The sequence below is a fragment of the Microtus pennsylvanicus genome, chromosome 14 (genome assembly GCF_037038515.1).
Source record: "Microtus pennsylvanicus isolate mMicPen1 chromosome 14, mMicPen1.hap1, whole genome shotgun sequence".
NCBI lineage: Eukaryota > Metazoa > Chordata > Mammalia > Rodentia > Cricetidae > Microtus > Microtus pennsylvanicus.
The window spans coordinates 58,226,246-58,251,423 of NC_134592.1; the positions used below are offsets into that span (position 1 = coordinate 58,226,246).

At 44.1% G+C, this 25,178-nt stretch overlaps 1 protein-coding gene across 7 annotated transcripts in view; it reads right to left on the bottom strand.

Annotated features, from left to right (window-relative positions):
- Akap6 (A-kinase anchoring protein 6) overlaps nt 1-25,178 on the bottom strand; it is a 385,697-nt gene that overhangs the window by 303,239 nt on the left and 57,280 nt on the right. For 6 of the 7 annotated variants that reach the window (XR_012907746.1, XM_075948273.1, XM_075948278.1 and 3 more), the window contains one exon: nt 2,147-2,510. Coding sequence is in view for 6 of the 7 variants with exons in the window: in XM_075948273.1 (XP_075804388.1) it covers nt 2,147-2,476 (330 nt within the window). In the remaining variant the exon portion in view is untranslated. Of the gene's footprint in view, nt 1-2,146; nt 2,547-25,178 lie in introns of all 7 variants that reach the window. The other variant, XM_075948279.1, reaches the window with a different exon arrangement.

Consider the following 25,178-nt stretch of genomic DNA (forward strand, 5'->3'; position numbering starts at 1 on the left):
CAACTTCCAGTGTAAACGCAAAGGATTTAAGAGGAAACAGCTGACTTTCCTTACAAACTCAATCCTGCATTAACTTACAGAAGCCACACACTGGCTCAGCACTGGAGGGAGCAAGGTAAAGGAGTGTTCCTCTGTATAAACTACACCGGGGACTCAGTCACAGTACTCCCTATTGCCACAGGAGGACGCTAGCAGGGACTAGCATCTCACTGAGGTGGCTTCCAGTCGTGCCCCTGCCATCTTGGTGACGTCTTCCCACGAAACTGTGGAAAGCAGGAGAAAGACCCCAGGCCTGTGCCACCAGTGGGGAGCAGCTACCAACGCCGTTATGATTCTCTCGCTTATACTCGTTCACTCTCTCACATGGTCCCCCTCTGTCTTTCCTCCTTCCTCCCTCCTGCCTTCTTGCCTGTCTTTCTCCTTCCCGACCTCTCTTAACACTGATGAAACAATCTGGTGTCTGGTCAGGTTTTCTAAGTTTGACATAATCTAGAGTTAAGTGAATGAATGTGGGATCCAGCCGAGACAACCTCAATAGAGTCTCAGTAGCTTACCCTGAGGCAATACCTGGTTCCCATAGAAACCACAAACTGAAACTACCCAGGCACCACCCAGAAACAGACCAACAGAAATTCCTAATGTTCCAACCATTGTAGATAGGATCACCTGCCAGCACACACCCATCGCTTTACACCAGGACACCCCTAGACAAATGTCAGCCAATCAACACCCTACACCCTGCTAATATAACTTTTCTGGGTTTTGCCTTTAAATAATGCCCTCTAGTAGGGCAGGGTACCTCCTTTTGTTGCACCAGTAGCTTTGAAAGGTCCCTGCCGGCTTGTATTGTACACACAAAAAAATCTTGCTTTTGCATTTCAGTGAGCCTGGTGGTTTTTTGAGGTCCCCTCAGACTGGACACAACATGAAGAGGGCATCACAATTGAGGAAATACCTCCATAAGATCCGGCTATAGGCAAACCTGCAGGGCATTCTCTTAATTACTGATGAGCACCCAGCCTATTGTGAGTGGTAGCATCTCTGGGCTGGTGGTCCTGGGTTCTATAAGAAAGCAGACTGAACAGGTCATGAGGAGCAAGCCAGCGAGCAGCATTTCTCTGGAGCATCTCGCTCAGCTCCTGCCTCCAGGTTCTTGCCTTGAGTTCTTGTCCAGACTTCCTTTAGGGACAGACTGTGACCTGACCCTTTCCTCCCCATGGTGCCCTCGGTCCCAGTGCTTTATCACAACAGTAGGAATCCAGCTGGGACTTCTGTCACAGGATCTGGGGCACCAATCTGAAAAGGCTAAGCCGGATTCACTCTAAACACTGAGAAATGTGCTCTCTCTTAACCGCACACCTATGGTTCGTCTATGGTGGTTAGACCTGTAAATCATTTCAGTATGCAGAGCTAAGAATGTGTTTATGTCACGTAAGATGAGCCAGCTTAGGTAAAAGAATCTTCCTCAGAACCCCATCTAATGTGAAGTTTATATAAGGCCCGTATGCCGGGTAGAAGTCGCAGACTGTATTTTTGGAGCCCTGGTTTAATTGCACTCTCTCTAGCACCTCCGATTCTCTGTGCTGTGACACATTCCCAAGGTCTCCAGAAGCCACAGTCATTTCCCAAATGTCTGACATTAGATGGGTTACTATAAAAAGCTCCTTTCTCCTATGTGATGCGGTGTCTTTGGATGGAAGATCACTCAACAAGGAGAACATTGTTCTTCCCACTGGGGTAGGAACCACTGCTGGCTTCAAAGACAGCATCGGCTTCGGACAAAGGTACCAATCACATGACCTGCTCCCCATCCCAGCTTGATGCTCTACCATGAGAGCCTTCGTGACGCCTGTCGTCGTCTTTTATATGATCCTTTCATTTCCCACAACTGATTTCTGTAGAGTTGAACAAAACGCCCCATCCTTCCCTTGTATCTCTGTTCTATCCTCGAAGGCCGGCTTTGCTCTAGATAACCGGCATATGTAGTAAAATTAGAAGAGAAATAATCTGAGTTTACCATCAAGAATGACGGTTTCAAATCTGTTACTCTATTTTCCTTGTTGACTCTTCCTCATTGGCAGTCACAGAACTAAGACTTAAGATACCCGGGGCCTTTTTCAGTCTCTTTCCAGAGAACCTGCCTTACCTTGAGCTGAACTAGATGCACGTCCACATGCTTGCTGTCTGCATCCTGCTGGACCGAGTAGGTGAGGTCACGGACCCTCTCTGAGGTCATCCGGAGCCAGGTCTCAATCTCAGGCAAGTGTAGGACGATCTTCCAGTCAGCTGCTGTGTGCAGCGGGGGTGGCTTTCCATACTGCGGCTCAGCATCTATGTCCTTCATGGCCTCTTCTCCCTCTCCTTCTCCCTGTTCCACTGTAGGGGTCATGTTGATGGCCATGGGCGAGGCATCAGTAGCCATGGGATCTGGGTCCTGTGACCTCAGTGGGGAAAGCGTCACGCTCATGGTTAACATGGAGAAATCTAAGCCTTACTTCTTTCCAAAACAGCTGAAAGGCAAAAGGAAATAAGAAAGCAAAGTCAGACTAGATTGCCAAATAAAGCAACGATACTTCACAGAAGAAACGGGGTTTCTAAATAAAGCTAGATTGCTAAATTAAGAAACCATTGCTCATAACAAAAACAGAAAGAGATGTTTGATTTTCTACATTATAGCCCCAAGACCCAGCATGTAACACAAAACCACAGTGGTAGCATCTCCCCAAATATCCATTTCCCCTCATTCCTTAGTAACAAAATGCTGAGATTCAGCTGTGAATATTGCTGCCCAGAATTTAAGAATCACAGCCCCCATTTCCTTTGTAGCTAACTGTGGCTCTCCCTGTAGCCAAGTTCTGGCCAATGAGCAGCAAGTGGAATAGGTGTGTAGAAATTCTGAGAGCTGTTTGGAGGGACTGCCTGGATTAGAAGATGCCACCCTCCTGCCCCTCTGGTTTCCCCTGTTGTTCTAGTGGATGCGGTGGCCTCCGTGGCTGCATTTCAAGCTCCAAGTCAGGCCAGGAGATGCTCTGGGGTGCTCCTCGGAGAGGACATGAAGCACAGGGTCCAGTGGGTACCAAGGAGCTACTCTCCCAGCATTGTTGACAGGTGAGAGAAAAATATTGCACTTTTGTAGAAACAATGGTTAATAGGGGCTTTCCTAATGCATACATCCAAACATCATTTTGGCTAAAGCCAACATATTCAATACATGAATAACCAGAGGAGGGTATTCTAATTACAAAACACACTGTGCTGGTCTCAGTGTTCATTTTGAAGATTAGGTAGGTAGGTCGGTAAGTAAATACTACATACATAGATACATAGATGATAAATACATAGATGTAGCAATTCCAAAATGTTAGTTTCTTGAAAAGTAGATTATACCCCAATAGGCCTAAGTCTACTTAACGGTGATTAACTAATGTTAAACCCATGCTACATTAATACGTGGTTATGTTGAAAACTTCAGAGGCTTTTGGAATTTTAGGCATAAACTGTTCTGACATCTCCTAGTAAAGGGTTACCAGAGAAGCAAGAATAATAGCTGAGCATCGTGTTGAACTAAGTTTGCTTTTGAGAATGAAGATTAGTTACTACCAATGATCCCGCTATAAGTTTACCTGCCTCCTGGCAGTGGTCCAGCATCAAGACCCTATGGGCCTATGGTTTATAACAAGTGAATGTTATTTCAGCTTCAGGAGCAGCGTCTACCCAAGGCTAATGGAGTTTTTGGATTCTACAAGGTTGACAGTTTGAGGTTTGTTTGTTTGTTTTTTTAAACACATTCAAGTTATACTTTTATTACTGTAAAGCAGCTGATTAAAAGTTTAGGAATGTAATGTGATTCATGTTGGAAAGTAGCTCACGGTTCTTCAGATTCTTAATATCCGCGCCATGCCTGGCTTTGCTTCCTATTGCTACAATAGGGGCTATGATTCAAGCACCTCGGACAAGGAAGGGCAGGAAAGATCTACTTTACCTCCTAGGTTGTCTGTCCTGAAAGGAAGTCAGGACAGGAACTCAACACTGATGCAGGGGCCATGGAGGCGTGCTGCCTATTGGCTTGCCCCCCCCCCCCCCCCCCGTGGCTTGCTCAACCTACTTTCTTATACAACCTAGGAACAGCAGCCCAGGGTCAGCGCTGTCCAAAGGCTATGAGCCTTCCCATGTTAATCATTAATCAACAAAAAGAATTGTCCACAAGCCAACCTGATGGGATTATTTTTTCAATTGAAGTTCTGTCTTCCCAGATGATTCTAGTTTGTTTCAAGTTGACAAAAACAAAAAACACAAAAAAAACAACAACAACAAAAAACACATTAAAAGCAAAGTTATTCCTACAAACCAATATAGATGGGAAATAAATCAAGACAGCTCCCAGGTTGGCCAACAACATCTAACTAACTGTCCACCATTTAACTGGAAAGCATGGAGAGTCACCAGACCTGCTGAATGGACATAGTGCTTAAGAGTGATCAAATCCTGTGTTCTTTCAGTGCCCTTCCAGTGCTCTGTCCTCTCTCCACTTTCTCCCCCCGCCCCCCCAGGCAGCACGGACTGGCTTTGAAATTCTGATCACCTTGCCTCCAGCACCCAGCTGCTGGGATGACTGACAGGCACCATGTCTAACTCCCCTTTCCTAACTCCTCCAGCATCTAAATTTTGAGTTAAGCTTATCAGTGACTTTTCTGAAGCAGAGTTATTTGCAAAAAAGCAAACTCATGTCATAAAGTTGGTTGGTCCCTGTGGTGCCTGCCTCCTTAGATAGACGGTTTTGGGTTAACTCAGCAGCTTTCTCTGCCTGGGTAGAGGAGGGAGAAATATACCCCTCATACTTTTAACCATCCTTGTGTTCAATTTTTAAATAATAGTGATACCAGACTTAGATAATTAAAAAAAGAACCCTCAAAGATAACAACATTTCACTGAAGGGCTCCAACCCCAGGAAGACTGAGCTATCCCAGCATGTCACAAGCCACACCCCAGCCTTGTATGGGCTGGTATTCTGGCTTTCTGAAACATCTAAAATATTAATCAGTTCTCTGCTTTCTAAGGGACCAATATCAAATCTCAATCTCAGAAAAGGAACCTGATAGCAAAGATTAATCAAGCTTGCTTATTCAAGGGCACAGAACTGCTTAGAAACTGAGAACTCCCTGATGTTACAGCGACTGTCTAAGAAACTAGACTGAGACAAAGGACAGCTGGGAGTCAGATGGTGAGCATGGAACCACCTCAGACACACACACAGTCAGCCATTGGCCCGAGTGTTGTGTGTAACTAACGGGCAGCGTCTATTGGCTGCCAGGTTTTTGTTTTGTTTCTTTGAGACAGGGTTTCTCTATGTAGCCCTGACTGTCCTGAACTCACTCTCTGTAGATCCTGCTGACCTCAAACTCAAAGATCCACCTGCCTCTCTGCCTGCCCATTTTGTGAGATTCTTAAGCCGTGTGATACACACCATACTTTAGACTAGAGAGTGAATTGAGGAATCAGCTCATCCACATGTTAAAGAATTCTTAACTTGTCGTCCACACGTCCACAGGTGCTGTCATGTGATCACGTCATCCACACGTCCACAGGTGCTGTCATGTGATCACGTCATCCACACGTCCACAGGTGTCATGTGATCACGTCATCCACACGTCCACAGGTGCTGTCATGTGATCATGTCATCCACACATGCACAGGTGCTGTTATGTGATCACGTCATCCACACGTCCACATGTGTCCTGTGATCACATCATCCACACGTCCACATATGTCATGTGATCATGTCACCCACACGTCCACATGTGTCATGTGATCATGTCACCCACACGTCCACATGTGTCATGTGATCATGTCACCCACATGTCCACAGATGCTGTCATGTGATCATGTCATCCACATGTCCACATGTGTCCTGTTATCACATCATCCACATGTCCACATATGTCATGTGATCATGTCATCCACGCGTCCATAGGTGTCATGTGATCACGTCATCCACACGTCCACAGGTGCTGTCATGTGATCACGTCATCCACACGTCCACAGGTGCTGTCATGTGATCATGTCATCCACACGTCCACAGGTGCTGTCATGTGATCACGTCATCCACACGTCCACATGTGTTATGTGATCATGTCATCCACACGTCCACAGGTGCTGTCATGTGGTCACGTCATCCACACGTCCACATGTGTTATGTGATCACATCATCCACACGTCCACATGTGTCGTGTGATCACGTCATCCACACGTCCACAGGTGCTGTCATGTGATCACGTCATCCACACGTCCACATGTGTCATGTGATCACGTCATCCACACGTCCACATGTGTCATGTGATCATGTCATCCACACGTCCACATGTGTCATGTAATCACGTCATCCACACGTCCACATGTGTTATGTGATCACGTCATCCACACGTCCACATGTGTTATGTGATCACGTCATCCACACGTCCACATGTGTCATGTGATCACGTCATCCACACGTCCACATGTGTCATGTAATCACGTCATCCACACGTCCACATGTGTTATGTGATCACGTCATCCACACGTCCACATGTGTCATGTGATCACGTCATCCACACGTCCACATGTGCTGTCATGTGATCACGTCATCCACACGTCCACAGGTGCTGTCATGTGATCATGTCGTCCACACGTCCACAGGTGCTGTCATGTGATCACGTCATCCACACGTCCACAGGTGCTGTCATGTGATCATGTCGTCCACACGTCCACAGGTGCTGTCATGTGATCACGCCACCCACACGTCCACAGGTGCTGTCATGTGATCATGTCATCCACACGTCCACAGGTGCTGTCATGTGATCACGTCATCCACACGTCCATATGTACTATCAGGCTACATACAGGCGCACATAGTTCATTTACTCAATATCTCTCTCCCTTGGTTTCCTCATCTGCAGAGTAAAGGAACTGAACTAGACACACAGTAAGATCTCATCTGGGCAGGAGAATGAGACGCCCACAGTCAGAGGTCTGGGGAGTTCACTGCTGTTCTGATCCTGTCTATACTGAGGGCTGTGTACCGACTACACAGTGCTCGCCATTATACCAACGCACGCACACAGAATCCACCAACGTGTCCTAGGTAGCAGGAAAGGAAATCGGCACCAAGAAAGATAAATTATAAAGCATAGCGGTGTTGCTAATTCTTCCCAGCAGAACAAACATGACCAGGACTCTCGGAATCGTCTACTTGAGAGTAACAGCACAGATGTAGTTATGTGTGCAGGGGACAAATGGGACAGGAAAACTCAACAGAAAGGTGTCTGGAGGAGAGAACGTGCATTTCACAGGAGGAGAGGGCAGGAGACCTGAAAGTCAAACTTCAAAACAAGATTTCCCTGTGACAAATGTCCAACCAATCAGACTGCAAGCAAGGGCATTCTTGTGTGACTAGCGGACATAGACAACACATTGTTTACTGAGCTCACACTTGGGTTTGTGTCGTTTGCTTTCCTTTACATATACTTTTGACACTGAGAAAGAACACTCACGTCATATGCTTAGCAAGCTTGAGAAGCGGCATAAATGAATTAATTGCATGCTTTCCTGGGAGACAACCGCTATACCCATTTGACTTCTGATTCACGGTTCACATTGCAGTATAGCACCATGGAGATGCCTATACTCTGTGGTTTTCACAAAAATCCCGTCAGATTTAAAGGGCGAATATGCACCATAATTCAAGGAAACAGCTTCAGCCGTATAGACTATGGTAATGAGTTCATGAGGAATTTCCTGTCCTCGTTGTTACTCATTCCTGCTTCTGAAACAAATTAATTACTCCACTTAAATGAACTAGTAGGAGAGCAGGCACAGGCCTCTACTTCTAGACGCTGCAAGCTCTATGCTGTTCCCTTATGAGTCATTTCATAAAGGAAAAGATGCCTTCTAGCCGTAAAGATATCACAAGAGAAAGAACCACTAGACAGCGGCGCATGACTGTGCAGGAGAAAGCATTAGGCCAAGTGCATACAGGTACCCACCGGAGTCGGACAGCGTTTGAAATCCAAGGACTCCCCCTCTCTCCCACTATCAAATGCTTGTCTGTGGTCACTTCCCAGCATTAGAGATAATACCCTCTTTATCCCTGCGCCTGTTAAAAATAGCACCCACCCAACCCTCCCTTTCCACACACCTAAAGAACGGGCAATGCAAAGAACAAAGGCGGAAAAAGCTGATGGCCTTAAATCTTTCCTTATTAGACTCTGAGAGAGGCTTTCCTGCCTTACTCTACTCACTATCCTGTGGGAACAGAAGAAAACACACCACCCAAGGCTCCCCCTAGCCATCCAGAAGTTTCAGGTTGGAACCTGAGGTTACCAGAATACATTTGACTTGAAGAAACAGATGTGTTTAAGGAGGACCGCCTTCTTAGGACAAATCAAAAGGCAAAGAGACCCCAGCTGCACAGCCCACAACATTGCCCATCTCTCTCCTGTAATGTCCTGTCTTGAAGAAGCAGAATCTAGAGCTGTACTCACTGCAGATGCTTTCGTTCCTAATGGCTCCTCCTCGCTCCACCCGCTTGTGCCCAGACAAGAGAAAGGCCAGCATCAGCTGCTCCAAGCCAGCCTTGCTCCAAGCCACTCAGGCAGCGCTCCGGTACCGCTAGTGGTCTAACTCTAAAGTGAGGACCGCGCACTGGCCCTATTAGGAAGCTAATGTATACATTACAGACTGCAGTCGCGGGCAGGCCTTTTACAAACACGCAGTGAAAGTGATAAGTGAGAGAGAGAGAGAGAGAGAGAGAGAGAGAGAGAGAGAGAGAATTGCCAGGACACAAACGCTGAAGGAGATGAGTGCCCTGCCCGGTGGACAAGCACTTCCAGTTACCATTCGAACCAGCGCAATATTCCCAGCAAACCAAGGGCCCCCAAAGCGGATAAATCAGAGTAGCGTGCTCACTGACAAAGCCTGAATGGACGTGAACATTCCCTCTTCCCTTAAGAAGCTGTTTCTTTCATGTAAATATCCCATGATGTTATATAAACCAACCCTAAGTCTTAACACAGCCTTCCACACTCTACTTGTTCAGTGGGACTAATTTTAGCCACGCTAACAAATCTGCATGTTACATTTTACGAAATAGAGGTAGAAGCAATTGCTAGGTGTAAGTCCATCAGTTCCAACCTCAAAGAGTGTCTTTTCTCCTCTTTCATTTCCTCCTTCTCTATTCTAATAACCGCTCCTCTTGGAGCCTAGTCATACTGACATTTAGAAATGAAAATAAAATCTTCTGGACTATTTCAATTTTTGTCTCATGATCTGATTGCATAAGGAAAAAGAAAATGAATTCAAGAAGTACACCTTATACCTGAGTCCAGCACCGCAGGATTAGACTCTGCCAGGAAAACACAGAAACTTGTCAATAGAACGCTTAACTAAACTAGATGAATGAGGACCCAATCTCTCTCCTGGATTTAACTCCTGCTACCTCTCTGGCTCTTGTGTGGTCCTCAGATAGGAAACAAATGACTTTAAGTCAAAGAGCTGCTGCTAAGTCAAAAGTTAAGTTTGAACTTGAGGAAGAAAGAAGTGGCTCTGGCTGCAAAAAAAATTTCCAGAACAGTGACCTGTGCCTCTCTCTGTGCCTTCTAGGACTCCTGAGAGCAATGGTGTTCTAACCTCCTCCTGCAGTAACAGCGGGCTCAGAGTGAAGCCTTCCCAGTGCACCTGGGGAGGAAACATGTTGACTGGCGACCTGGGACAGACCTCTGCACTGTAAAGGATTGTCTTGTATTTATCAGTCTTTCCCTCTTCTCCGGCTTTGATGTCCTCCCACCAGGCACAGACATCGGTTACTCACTCAGGGACCATGGATGCAATTGGGGTGCTTCCCCAGCCACGCCTTCTGCTGACATGGCATCTTCCATCAGCAATGCTGCGCTTCATACATCGATTCCCTTCCTCAACCCCTCCTCCCCGACTTCCTGAGGCATGGATACCCAGCCTGACCAGCTTAGTCATCACGGCTCATGTTTTCTTCCTTCCAGGACAGATCAGTTCCTGTTACAGAGATTCGTTTGATTGCTTGAAGAAGTCAGCCACAAAACACCCACGATCGTCAGATGTACATGGGACACAATAACATGGAATACTCATTTCCTTTAGTCCCATCCCAAGCTGACCGAGTCACCTGTAAGCAATGGGCAGCCCCCTTTCTCCTGATTGAGAAAATGCTTTGAGAAAGGCTGGATTTGTAAAACACTCATTTTTTAAGACAAGCATGGTAACAGGCAGATATCTGCTCTACCTAATGAGTACTAGTCCAGCCAGGGCTACATCCATACCCTGTCTCAAAAATACAAAGTAAAAAGCCAGTATTTGTTACTTAGTTGATGCTATTAATCCAAATAAAATGATTTAAGATTTATTTCGCATCAGTTGACATCACTGAGAATCAACTCCATGTAAAACATCTTATGACTCATATTTAGCCTCAAAAATTACAGTTCCACAGGGACAATATCTGTGTCCTTATCCCCCCACCCCAGGACTACATGGGCAAGAAATAGTCAACTACACACAGGCAAAGAAAAAGGCCCCAACAGAATGCTGTTAATCACTGGGCAGAAGGGCAAGAAGCACCATTTTCTGGAGAAGGTGACATTTGAGGGGGCTTATCAAAAACTGAGCTTGGTTTAGAGAGGAAAAGATAGAAGGAGGCTCAAGGGATTCGAGGAAGGGAGGAGCAGGTTAACAAAAACACTCCTAGATCATGAAGTAAAAAAAATTCATCAGGGAACTATTGAGAGAACTGAGAAATTGGTGCAGCCTAGAAACAGGCTACAGGAGAAACCGCCACCTCGTCCTGAGGACTCTGAACGCTGTGTACTGGGAGGTGTGCAATGAATTGCAGACACCAGAGAAGGTGGTTTACAAAGAGAAACAGATAACACGAGACCGAGTAAACAGGTCCTTTTTACCCTCGTTTACCAAGAAAAGGAAATGGAAAATCAAAATTAGAAGGATCAAAACTCCTTTTTCTAGGCAAAGTCTTCATCAACCAAGGATATATATACCTTTATACTTCTATCCTGCAGAGAGAGAAGAAAAGAGAAGGAGAGGGAGAGAGGGAAGAAGAGAGAGAGAGAGAGAGAGGGAGAGAGAAAGAGAGAGAGAGAGAAAGAGAGAGGAAACTGGCTATATCAGAGTGATTAAGGGGACTCTGTTCTGTCCTACCTACTCCATTAAATATAAAAGGAAGTCTCCATTTTTAGTTCTCCATTAGTATTGGTTCACAATCATAATACCACAGACTCAAAGTGGAAAAATTCTAAGCACCATTTTACGTAATTATTTTACTTTTTTCTTGTTCTAAAATTTCATTAAAATTAATTTTAAAGTAATACATATTAATTCAAACTTGCAAAAATAGAAACACTGAGTGAAACGATGCTCCTTTTGTCCCCATGTTCTCCATGCCTGACAATGAAAAGAGACTATGCACGTCCCTCGTCATCCCAGTATGTAAAGTCAGAGAGAAGGAACCACGACAGCAGAGCCGTCTTTGAGCGTTCTGGGTTCTAAATTAGTCATCTGTATTAATGCAACAACTCCTAAGAGTTTGCTAACTCAGTGAACAGGCCCCAGATAGTAACGAGTGCTCTACAAAAGGTTGCTAAGGAGATGTCTAGGTAGTGACAGCCCACTGAATAGAGATACCTGATTTTGTTCCCTCCTAAAAACCTGAAATCACTACAGAAAGGGGGAGCTTTTTCTGGTAAGTAAACATCAGGAATAAGAGGGAAAACAATATTTTAAAAGCTACAAATTAGATAAACAAGTAATAAATGGCTTTCATAACTGACAAAAGCTAAATCCTAAACCAGTAATTCATAAAGAGGCAAGCTGCCTTTTTCTTCGAGTATTTTGGAACTGGCAGACCTCGACACCTCTGCAGGTGGATAGAGGAGATCACTGAACCCAAAAGAGGTCTGGTGCTTGTCCGAGCTCCTGGGAGGAAACCTCTAAACCCATGGAATGACTTAAGGCCACTGGGATCCTTAGTCCTGTCTGATAGTTTGTGCTAACGGGGTGACTCAGAATGGAGCCTGACAGACAACTCAACCAGCCCTCTAATTACAGGGTTAAGGCTTTGGGGAAACCTTCTTGGACAATGATTTAACCTATCATGACTCTGCTATGAAGCCCCAATAAAAAATCATGGACCTCAAAGCTTAAGGGAAGCTTCCCAAGTTGGCAGCACTCCATGTATAATGTCAGACACTGGCTGCAGAAGGGCAAGGCGTCCCCGAGGACCTGAAGGTTTGCACTAGTCCCGGATTCTAGGAAATGGGCTCTGAGTTGAAGATAGATAGAAGTATGTAAAAAATACCACTACTTAGATGGCTTTGGAGTGCTCTGCTCTATCCGTGTGTGGGGGTGTGTATTTGTTCATGTCTGTGTAGGCGTGTACGTGTACATGTGTAAGCATACATATGGAGGTCAGAGGTCAATGTTGGTTTTTTTTCTCAATTGCTTTCTACCTTGTTTTGTTTTGTTTGACACAGTCTCTCATACCACTTACAGGGCAATGATTTGACTAGATTGCTAAACGGCCTGACCAGCAAGCCTTTCGGGCCCTCCTGTCTCCACCTCCCCGGTGCTGGGATTACAAGTATAAACTGCTGTGCCCAGTTTTCTATGTGAATGAGATGGATCTGGACTCAGGGTCTCATGTCTGCGTGGTAAATCCACTGAATGTGCTGTCTCCCAATCTCTGGATTTCTTAACATGGACATTAAAACAAAATAAGTATTTTTCTTAAGAAGGAAAAATAAGTCCTGCCTATTGGTAGATTAAGTAAATGGCCAACAAGTGCAGGAATAAACAGTCCACCTTTAACTAAGCACCAGGGAGACTCAAATCAAGACCAAGAGAAACTACCTTACTCCAATAGGATGGCAATTAATGCAATTTGGCAGGAATATAGAGAACGAAGAATTCTTATAAAATGTCGAGGTAATATAACCAGCACAGCACATGGAAGACAGTAGAGGCTGCTCTATGGGAAAATAGAGTCCCGTGTTATCTAAGAATTGCACTACTGGGTAGAGTGTCAAAAAGAGATGAAATAATTATATCGAACACATACTTGCATCCATAAGTTTATTTTTAACCCAATTCACAATCACTAAAATATGGAAACAATCCAAATGCCTTTCAATGGATGGGTAGGTAAAGATTATGCGGTGTATATATAAAAAATGAGATGATACTCAGCCATAAAAAGAATGACATTCTGTCACCTATACAAATACAGCAGAACCGGAGGGCATCATGTTAACAGAATTAAGCCAGATAAAGAAAAACTAAATTCCATGTATTCTCACTCATTTGTGGAAACAAATATACCAGTCCCGAAAAAGAACAGACAGGAATAGTGGTCACTAGTGATTTGGAAGGTCAGAGGGGGAGGAGACAGAACGAAACCTCATAAGGTCACCAAAGTCCAGAATGGAGCAACTCCTTCTGTGTCTCAGCATAGTAGACCACCTATTGGTTAAAATGATCTAAGATAGATTTTAAAATAAAGGTAGAATATAAAATTCCCAGTAAATAAGAATGATTAACAAAAGAGACAGGAAAGCTTATTATCCTCCTTGATTATTATACATTGTATACATGTGTTAAGATTCCACACTACACTCAATAAAGATGTATACATTATTATGTATACATAATATTATGTCTTTAACAAAACAGAGAGAGAGACACTATTAGGAGAGATACATTCTACTAAAACAAAAGAGGAAACCAAGAACCAGGAGATTCAGAAGGCAGTAATAATTCCACAACGTGATGGGGAGGGGACTTCCAGAATGCCAGGTGAATGTTGGCTACAGATGGTGTATGGTTTGAATGTAACACTTGATACCCTGCTGATGGCACTGTTTGGAGAGGTTGTGCAACTGTTAAGAAATTAATTACAGGAAGGGGCACTGAGATGGCACAGCCTGGTCTCACTTTATCTAGCATCTTCTTCCTGATCTACCCAGATAGGAGCAAGTCACCCCACACTGCTGTTACCACAGCCCCAGGTACTTCCGGCTGCCATGACCCCCCATGATGGAATATCCTTAAACTGTGGACCAAATGGAGTTTTCTTCTGTCAAGCGGCCTTTTTGACAGGTAGCTGGTCCTGGTAACAAGAAAAGTAACTAAGGCAGAAGACTTCCATGAGGACCGAAACAGGCCAGCGACTCCTGTAAGACAACTCCGAGAATTCACGGAGAGAAACGCTGACGGGAGTGACATCCTGGAAGAGATTTAATCCTAAAGGATTGGGGATCCAGCTGAAGATAAACATACAGAAAACTAAGCAAGTAATGTCTACAAACTTCAAAAACAAAAGAGTTGTACTAGGTAGAATCAGGCTCCAGTAAGCCCAAATCATTGATATAAAATTTGCACTTTGTGGATCGTAACCATCACCACGGAATGACACAACTATGCTTGTGTGGGAAGTGGAGATTGGTAGATCGCCAGGGCATGCTCGCCAGCCAAGCCAGCCTCCTTGGGGAGCCACACATCAGTGAGAAACTGTCTCAAAGCACAGGATGGACAACCTTGGGAAACGATACTCTTGAGCCTCTACGTGTTCATGTATGCACACATATGGCATGCGCACATGCACGCACACATACATGCATTCATAGATACAAATTTGTGATTACCTGCTTATTGGTTTCCTGGCTGTTCAGCTCAGCCCCAAAATAATCACATAGAAACCATGTTATTTAAATCACTACTTAGCCCATAAACTCTAGCTTCTTATTGACTAACTCTTACATATTTATTTAACCCATCGCCATTAATCTGTGTATTGCCACGTGGCTGTGGCTTACCAGGTAAAGTTCTGTCTGGTGTTTATCCCCAGTAGGGGCTGCATGGCTTCTTTCTGACTCTGCCTTCTTCCTCCCAGCATTTAGCTTAGTTTTCCCTGCCTCGCTGAATTCTGCCTTGCTATAGGCTCAAGCCAGCTCTCTTTATTCATTAATGTTAATCACAGTATACAGGAGGAAATCCCACATCACCTGCTCCTAAAGCCCCATAATTTTAAATACAAAATGTTTACTTCAACTCGATTCAATAATAAGGCTGCATTCATTTCACTCAAATAATCTCTCTAAGAAAGGACTCCCTAGTCAAGAAGCTATCTCCAATTGACAACCGCTTGCAAAAGAACAATTGGTTTTCTTCAATGGAGTCTCACTAGAGATACAAACCACACTTAAGGGCAGACCTCATGTCCAGCAGTAGATAGCCAACACAAGATGAACTCAATGGTGTTTGGGAGATTTGTTTCATTTTTGGACTTTTTATTTTTAACCTAACTGGTCTTTTGTTTTTTATATAGTTTTGATTCTGTTTTTTGTGGGGAGTGTGTGTGTGCATGCATGCTTTTCCTTTTAGTTTTAATTTTCACTTTTCACTGAGGTTTCTTTTCATTTGCCTGCCTGTTTTCTAAAGGGAGAGGGAAAGACAGTGTAAAGTTTGGAAGGGTGGGATGTGTGGGGAGGATCTGGGAGGAGATGAGGAGGGGAGATCATGATTAGACTATATGGTATAAAAAATTACAACTATATTTTAGAAAAAAAAGGGAGGAAAGAAAAGGAAGAGAAAAAGAGAGCCCCGTCTCCTGCACATTAAGCCTGGTGTGACAATGAGAGACACAGGTGGGGAAGGGACCCAGCTGAGTGCAGGGTTTGTCCAACAAGTGCAGACATCGTAAGGTGGGTAACTCTGAATTCTGAAGACGACTGAATCAGGCTACAAAATTAAATGATGAATTGAGCCAAATCGTTCCACAGACATGGGCATTTGCCTTCTGCTGTGCAGGCTGCAAGGCTGAGAGCGCCTCAAACCAGCACCACACCGTTTTTCCGGAAGCAGACACTGCCAGAGACAGACTCTCAGAGACTGGGCTTTCCAAACTCATTTTTCCTATTTGCAATGTCTTCATTGCAACTTCCCAGACATGCAAATCAGGCTTCTTAGACATCATGGATGCATCCTGAAAATAGTCGTGGAAGATGCCCCAGCTCCTAGTAGCCAGGGGTCTTACGTGAGCAGGAGCCCTCTTCTCTGTTTCTTATTGCAGAAGGGATTTCCACAGCCTGTGACTATGCCTACTTTTCCAGAACCATTTCAACAAGACAGAGTTCATTGTTTCAAATAACTTGCAGTGCCTTTGCTCTAAATATATCAAGTCAAGCATTTCAACCTAGTCAGGCATCTAAACCAAGGGCTAATGTCTGATTGAATCAGACTGCCTCCAAAATGAATTGATACTTTCGAAAATATCCATAGAACAAATAAGGATCTTATACAATAGAGCTGCAAAAGAAAAACACCACACATATACTTAATATGGGGTAGATAGTACAAGCTCATGAGTGCTGTGTTTATGTGTTTATGCTGAAAGATAACTAAAGCATAAGGCATGGACTAGTTCAGCATAATTTCTTCATTGGATTGTTTCTTTATAAATTATTTACTCCATTGTTTGGTAAAAACTACTAGTTATAACAGGACTAATGTATAGTAGTAGGGGCTAATGACTTCAAACCTCTACAAAGAATCTAGTAGGTCTTGCCTCTCTCTACCTTAGAAAACTATAATTTGGTTTCTACCAGACACTTTGCCAGCTCCCCCATGCAGCAAAGGCAAAACAAGATTCAGATTTTGAATTCAGGGCTTCTCTAAGCATCAGGAACATAAAAGGACAATGCCTAGTGCTATCCAAAGCCAACTCATAGTCTCTCACCTAAGTCACCAACACGCTACGGTCTGAAAGCAAGGACGTCAGATTCCAGCGCTTACCGCCACCCAAGCCGAGCCGCAGAGAGAAAGGAGGAGGAACTGCAGTTTCCACAAGGGGTCCCAATCTGAGCTGTTCATTTACTGTGCCACTCAGCTAAGCCTGCGGTCACACCCCCACCGAGGAGAGCAGCTCACTGGCCTCCAGCAGCGGCTTGGCGCCGTGGAGGATGACTGTGCACTAAACATCACGCTTTCATTTTTCATGTCTTTCCTTCATCGGCAATAGCTTCTCATAATCGATGCGGCTCTCGGACACAACAGGTCCTTCTCAGTAACCTCTGTCTGTGTCTTTTTAATTCGTGCCCCACAGTCATATCTATCACATGACACCACCGCTTTTGCTCTGCTTAGTCACTGGCAGCCAGCTACAAAAGGATCTCAGATGAAGTCTGCTCGCCACGGCTTCTGGTCACTGCGCACTTTGCTGTGACCCCGCTGTTGCTAATGGTTATGTGTGATTCAGACACTGACATGGTCACTGAAGGTCCTTTGAGATTCTTCAGCAAGAAATGCTATTTTCCATGCCCGAAAATGAAAATGAGTGATAAGAATATTCCAATAGTCAGCTCTCGGCTGTCTCGGTTTAAAAAAGAATATTTGGAGGTGGTCTTTAATAAGCCGGTTCTATAGGTTTTATTTTGTTCTTTTTAACAAATAATAAAACACATGTAACTGGAGGACTATAGTTTCCCATTTCGATGTAAAAATTGGTGTGATATTTTAAAAATTAGAATATATGTGCATCGTTTCCCCTTCCCTTTCTTCTCTTCAGTTCTTCCCATGTACCATGCCTGACTCTCAAATTCACTACCTCTTTTTCTTTAATTGTAGGTGTGTGTGTGTGTGTGTGTGTTTCTCAATATATAGATGCAACCTACACATTCCATATAAGGTTATTTATGTGTATATGATTTCAGGACTGACCACTTGGCTTTAAATCACCAGTTTGGGGAAGACTATTTCTCCTGATCTCAGCATTCCTTAGTTGCCTGGAATTCTTTGTCTAGAGTTGGGACCCCACAGATGTCCCCTTCCTTGTTAGCATGTCTAATGGTACTGTCCTTGTCCAAGTCTTGTTTAGACAGCAATGTTGAAGAGACTTCATAGCGACAGCTTCTCTGACATTTCTGGGAGATGCAGTCTCACAGAAACCCTCCTGTTCTTCTGACTCCTACAAGTTTTGTTTACTCTTCCTCTATGACCCCTGAAACTTCAATGCAGAAATTGTGTTGTAGATATCTCAATAGGGGATGGCATCATGGAATCACCTACTCTTCTTGCTTGTATTGGTTGTAGTTTTCTGGAATGGTCTCCATCTGTTGCAAAGACATTTCATGATGGTAAAATGGACCACTTCTCTGTGGTTGTAAGGACAAATATTTAGAATGTAGCTATGGATGATGCTGGTTTAGTAACGTGGCATTTGTAGGTTCTTCTCTAAGGACCATTGCTTTACCAGCCAGAGGTAGTGGGCTAGGTTTCCAGCACCAGGCACGAGTTCCTTCTTATTGAGCAAGTCTTAAAATTCAATTAGAGAGCTGTGGGTTACTGCCAAGATGTGAGTGCCACTAGTGCACCCTTGGCGATATCATGGCATGCTGATTGTTACTGTGGACCATAGTTGTCATAGCTGGGTAGGATGATTGGCTGCTTCCTCTCTGTGTTGGTTTGGAAGCAAACAGCTCCCAAAGGGAGTGGCACTAGTGGGAGATGTGGCCTTGTTGGAGAAGGCGTGGTCTTATTGAAGGAAGTATGTCCCTGTGGAGATGGGCTTTGAGGTCTAATATATGCTCAAGCTCCACCCAGTGAAATAGTCTACTTCCTGTTGCCTGCATATCAACAGATAGCAGCTCCTTCTCCAGCACCATGTCTGCCTGCTCTCCACTGTGCTTCCCACCATGATGACAATGGACTACACCTCTGAACTGTAAACTGCCACTTCAGTGGAAATGGTTTCCTTTGTAAGAGTTGCAGTGGCCATGGTGTCTCTTCACAGCAATAGAAACTCCAGGATACTCCCTGAGAGGTTGGCACGGTGCCTTCAGGAAGACGACTTTCGGGTTAGATCCAGCTCGGATCCCCCAAATCCTGTGTCCAAAGCGTATGGTGTCTTCAGCAACAGGATCTTCCTTCCATGCTCTGGGAGGCAACCAAGAGCAATAGACATCGCTCATGTTTATGATATGAAATATTTTAAAGAAGTTGTAGGACAGCCAGGAAAAGGTAGAGAGACCCTGTCTCACAACAAACAAAAACTCCAGCTTTATACTGGGGCTTATAGACAAGCCTCCATCAAAAGCAGAGTCTCAGGTCAGCTTAGATAATAATTGACGCTAGCTAGAGTGAGTATAGATATAGTTTGCATTTAGACATGAATTAGCCATCTATGAAGAATAATGTGATTTAGTTCTTCTCATTAATATTATTTCATTCTTTAGAAGACTAACAAAATCTTAAAGAACACGGTCTAAATTTAAAAGTATCTTAAAATAACTAAAAAGCCAAAAACTAACAAAATGATTATTAATGTAGTGTATCTATGAAGAATTGGGCCAACTTTCTTGTAAAATTTTAAATATTTGCTTTTTATCACTCGAAAATTCTTCCATTGTCATTGTTTTCATAACGATCTTCTAAAACTCTTCCACATAAACAAGAGCGAGTGAGCAGCTGACATCCTTTTGAAAACATGGAACTTTATTCCCTTTTATACTATCTATCGCCTTGGGCTGTTAGAGGAGAACAGGCATTCAATATGCAGAGTATGTTTGGCATGAAAGAAGAATCTTTTTAGAGGAATCCATTTCAAAGTGGAAAGGAACTTCTGAAGCTCACACACATGCACGCGTGCACACACAGAACAGTGCCTATTCCTTGGGAATTTCTCTTTGAACCCTTCTCTCTGCCTGCTGTTCTGAAGCCTAAGTGATCAATGATATTAACTATGAAATCATCCTTCTTTAGAATTCTGGCACTTAGAACATTGTAGTCCCAGATACAATATACAATATCCTAGCTCCTGTGCAGGAGCTGGCATGGAGCATGTAACTCGATGTGAGGTCCAACTTGAAGAAAAGTAGTATGTTTATATAAACAGTTATAGAAACTGGTTCCCAGAGGCCAGAGTTACTCTCCATATTCTAGCCATGAAAGGGAGGGAGAGCGTTGATGCCAGCATCTGCCCTCCTGACTCCACTTTCTTCCCCCACGGAAGCCCTTTTATAGATTTGGGGCCCCAAAGATGGTTGTATTTACGCAGACAATAGCTCCACCTGTCCTCAAGAGGCAGCCTTTGAAGACACTTGGTTTTCTCCCAACTGTTGGCTTCTAAGCATTGGCTTTCAAGCAGCAAGCAGATGGACTTGGGTGCATTTAACAACCAAGGGAAGGAATCGCTGATTCTGGCAAAGTTTCTAGTATTTTTTTAAGAAAAATAGTTTAATTGTGGATCATTCTGGAACATGAAGAGATTCTTTGACTACCAAGCTACAATTACAATCTTACCCAAAAAGTATTTGTCTATTACTCTAAACACTGAAGACTATTTAGCAAAAAGATTCTTTCATCTTAAACCTATTTCTTTCTTTTGACGCTTGTTCAAGGCTCTAGACCAATTCAAGTCCATCAACTAAAGCTTAACAGACAAAGGATACACCCGCAGCTTCTGCAAAACACTGTTAACATTAGAATGCTCCTTGCATTTTTTATTGTATCTTTCAACAGACTTTTATTATTTTCCCCTCCATCCCTGTTCATTTCCACTTGCATAATCCTGGCTTCCAGCCAGCCAGTCTTGAGGAAAACTCTGCTCAGCCACCTACCAGTGCTCCCCATGGTGTGACAAACAGTCATTTTTCTTCAGGCTGTGACAGCTTCTGCCTTCTTCTGTATTGCAGTGCTTCAGAGAAATAGGGCCAATAATTTATGCAGATAATGGGAAAATTTCTGTACACACACACGCACGCACGCACGCACGCACGCACACACATACATACGCACACACATACATACATACACACACACATACATACACACACACACACACACACACACACACACACACACACACACACACACACACTGCCCCTCTCCAGAGAAAGCTCAATTTGGTACTTTTCTATGCACCATTCAGCAAGGAGACCATGTGGAATGCTGAACAGTTTTGGTGCCAGGGTTCCTGCTTTACAATACAATCGAATGTTTCATTCGGATTCAGCCTACCTACTATTTAGTTGCTCCAGTTTTATGTCTCCCAACACACAGTCTTGGGGGGTTTGCCATCGTATATGGACATGCGCTGTGCTAGAAGTTGGCAAAGACAAACGGGCTCTATGCCATTGTTCCCAGGAATATTTGTTAGGGAGGTTTAACATCTAAAAGTATCGGTTTTTGCAAACTGATTAAGAAGGGCGGCAAGAATGGCAGAGATACCAGGAAGGGGAACACAGGAAGAAGAGAAAACAGAGAGGCTCTCCAGTCTTACCAGCATGCGTTAATTGCCTGTTTTAGGAGCTCTGCAAACAAGCCAGCACTTCCGTCCAGATCAGCCTCCCTGGGAGCCTCTGCAGGCCTGGCCTGGTGTATGCCCCCTCCCTTAGTTCTCCTTGCCCTGCAGAAGCTGAGCTTCTTTTGGTGCCTATTTGGAGAGTTCCTTGGACATAGCTGAGCCACAGAGCTGATGCTGCCCAGGCCTGAGAACAGCAGGGCTAAATCGTTTGTTTAACTCTCTGAACATAAACTTGGCACAAGGGGAAGTTACCAAGCAACTGCATTTCTGACATAAAGCCTTTTAACAGCCTTTTCCATAGATCACTGGAAGTTCCCAGAACAAATTCATTCCTAGTCTGGTAAAGCAAAAAGAAGGAAACAGAAGCAGCGAAGGTGGCGGCGAGGCGGAGAAAGCCAAGGGGGTGGGGGAGGACAGGAAAAACAAGAAGATGAGGGGTGCAGACATCAGTGAAGGACGGTGCACGCTGATCCCAGCATGGCGTTTGCTGCTAGACCTCAGACTTCTGTGGTTCTTATTTACTGTGCGGAATTATGTAGAGTTTCTCTCGGTTATAGTTCCTCACAATCACCTCAGGAATATTTCCGTCACATGAGCAGGAGAACAGGAGGCTAATGGGCTTGGCAGTTTCATGCGATGGACAAGACATAACTTGGAAAAAAACTCAACATCCTGGTCAACCACCCCCCTTCTTCCCAGCCCTGTGTCTGTCGTGCATACAATAAAAGTATTGTTTGCGGAGAATTTTAAAATAACAATAAATCAATGAAAACCCAACTTGTCTTTTCAGTAACACCACAGCTAAAACTCAAAAGCCCAGAATTGCTGCATGCCCCTTCCTCCTCTCTTTCAATTTATTTATTAAAACATTGTATTCTGCATAGGAGTCAATTCAGACAGCCTCCAGTTCCAGCGTCAATCCCGACACTTGTGTGACTTGGCGACAGGATCCGTTCTAGGGTCCTGACGGGCTGAAGTCGGTCCTTCCTCAGAGTGTCCAGAATTGGGTTAAACAGTAGTTGGCGAACAACAGAGAACAAGAGCTCGGCCAATTGTATTGTTGGGCATGGGCACTTGGAATTCGAAGTTCATGTTTAAAATTTAAAACCGTGGTACCCAGTGCAAGCTGTAAAGTGTATGTTTTGCTTGGCAAATGCAAAATTGGAGATTAAATGTGGCATATTTCCCTGAAAATAAAGTTACTGCTGGAGTTTAATCTTTATAAAGTGTTGGGCTATTTTTGTTGTCAGATTTAAAGATGAGTCAAGAGGACAATTGCCACAACTGACCATGCATGCGATTATGACAGAGAGTAAATTATAAGCAGGAGGAAGGTTTTTTAAATGACTTGTTCTCAACCAGCAATGTGGTTCAGAGATCAAGGTGTCTGCCACCATGCCTGACAGCCCGAGCAATCCCTGGAGCCCACAGTGGGAGGCGGGGACTCAGCCTCACAAACTGTCCACTGGCCACATGCACAGTGTGGCATGCATATACCCATACACGTGTGTGTGTGTACGCACATGCACACTCAATCACTAAATAAATAGTATGTACTGGGTATGGGTATGGAGATCCATGGCCTGTAGAACCTCGGCACAGCCTCCTCTGACTTGCGACTCTCCAGGCAGTGGATCCCCCATGCCCGTACCAGAGCTGACGAAGGAGAAAGGTGGGGGGCAAGACTGCCACCTCTCCCTCCAGACAGCCTGGTTTGACATCCTCTGGCTTTGCCCACCATCCACCGTTCCAACAGAAACGTTCTCTCCTGTTCTTCCTTTCCCTCTTTGCTCTAAATTATGCTAATGAAGGGGAGTTAGAAAAGACCAGATATTAGATACTGGTTTATTGATTTATTTAGTGACTAACTTAAAGCCCTGCTTGTCCTGCCTATCTACCGAGCTTGACTTCACTTGCTGTCTGAAGTAGGGTGAGCTGGAGAAGTAGCTGGAACAATGGATCATTGCCCTTAACAACCTGCTGACGGCCACATACGCTTCTGAAAACTCTTGCCTGACTCGCCTTGTAGTTTTAGAAAACAAACTGAGAATACAAACTGGACCCAGCATCGGAGCCTTTTAAGAGTTGTACTGACTTCAGTCACCAGTGATGCCTCTGTGCTCCTCTTACTGGTGTCAGGGTGCTTATTCTACAAAGACCCCACGACAACTGCTTGCTTCTGACCAGTTCAGCCGCAGGGGCTCAAAGGGCCTGCCCTTAGCCCGTGCAAGTCTTGGGATCCTTTTTGTTTTGCTTATGTCCTACCCATGTTTTATAAATACTTTAGGGACTCTAAAGATCACCCAGGTTTTTTGCATCTTCTTCTGAGATCCTCTGTACACATACACACACATATACACATACACACACACAGTGAATGAGAGAGAGAGAGATCTTAAATCCAATTTACATCATTTGGAAAAGTCCCCCTCCTTTCCTAAGTCCATTCGAAGTCCGAGGGCACTTTGTCCCTGTGGGGTGCCTTATTATCAGTTATTATTGCTTCCTTGAGTAAGTGTGGGGAAATATCACAGGATAGGCATTTAAATCTGCTGCAGCACAGCCCCTGAAATCCACCCTTCCTTCTTAAATCCTTCCCAGTCCAATCAGGAAAATAAAATCCAAAAGCTGCCTCATTTAACACAAGCCCTCCCCTCTCCAAGGGCATGAGGATTTTTCTGCTTCTCACCATAGTGGAGCTTGAAAGTCCGCCAGCCAAAGCACCTCCCATAGACTAAACTCAGACGTTCCGAGATTAATCAAAACCTTTGGTCATTTTTTTAGAGGCTGAATCTCGAAGCTAATGGAAAGAATTAATTCCAGGCAGTATGAACTTCATCCGCCCCAACCCCTGTATGTCACTTCATCTTTCTCCATAGCAACTATCTGTCCAATGATGACTAAAAGACTTTATTAAAAAAATTTAAATAAAAGGTATCATTACTGTTTTAAAATGTAAGGCACATTCGTTGAAATTCAAAAAATCTTGCTCCCCTGACCTTATATTTAAAATGACCTGAATGTCTTCATAGTGTGAGAACGTGACCTCTGACCGCCAGCCAAAGTCAACCAAGAAAACATGGAGAAGGAAATCACATAATCTTCTACAAACAATTTATCAGTCTGACCTGACCCTGACGTGGTGGCACAAAAGAGAACTCAAGGGCAAATAGTCTGCAGAAGACACCATTACCATGACTAATCTATATTCATGAAAACGGGAGCTACAGGGGAACAAAACAAAAGCAATAGCAATAATAGCTAATATCCATGCTCACTATGTGTGCTAGGCAGTGATAAGGGGTTTTTACGCTTTGATTTATCTATTTCTTAGAACAGTGCCAAGCGTTGGATCCCAATTGCAATCCTCAATTTACAAGTAAAGAGACTAGATTCAGAATGTAAGGGCTTTGCCCAAGGAGGCACAGCTAGCAAGTGACAGAACTGTCATACAAGCACACACTGTCTGGCTCTGGGGCTGCCTTCCCAGCCACCACAAGGCCACTGCTGGACCTTGTGAATACGGCATGTTTAATGGTGTACAATACAATCAGCTTAATCGTAGTGCTTGAATTCCACCTAATATCAATGTCTCTTTCGTGATAACAGAACTGAAATATACAAATTCAAATATAAAAAATATTGACATAATATTTGTGAGGTCAGGAGAGCAGCACCAACAGCTTGGGAAACCGTATTATCAGGGTAAAGTCCGTTAATAACCTATCTCATTAATTCTGAGCATTTGGAAGGGAATCAAGAATCCCCTCGTGAGCTGGCTGACAGTCTCCACGCCTCTCCTCAGAAA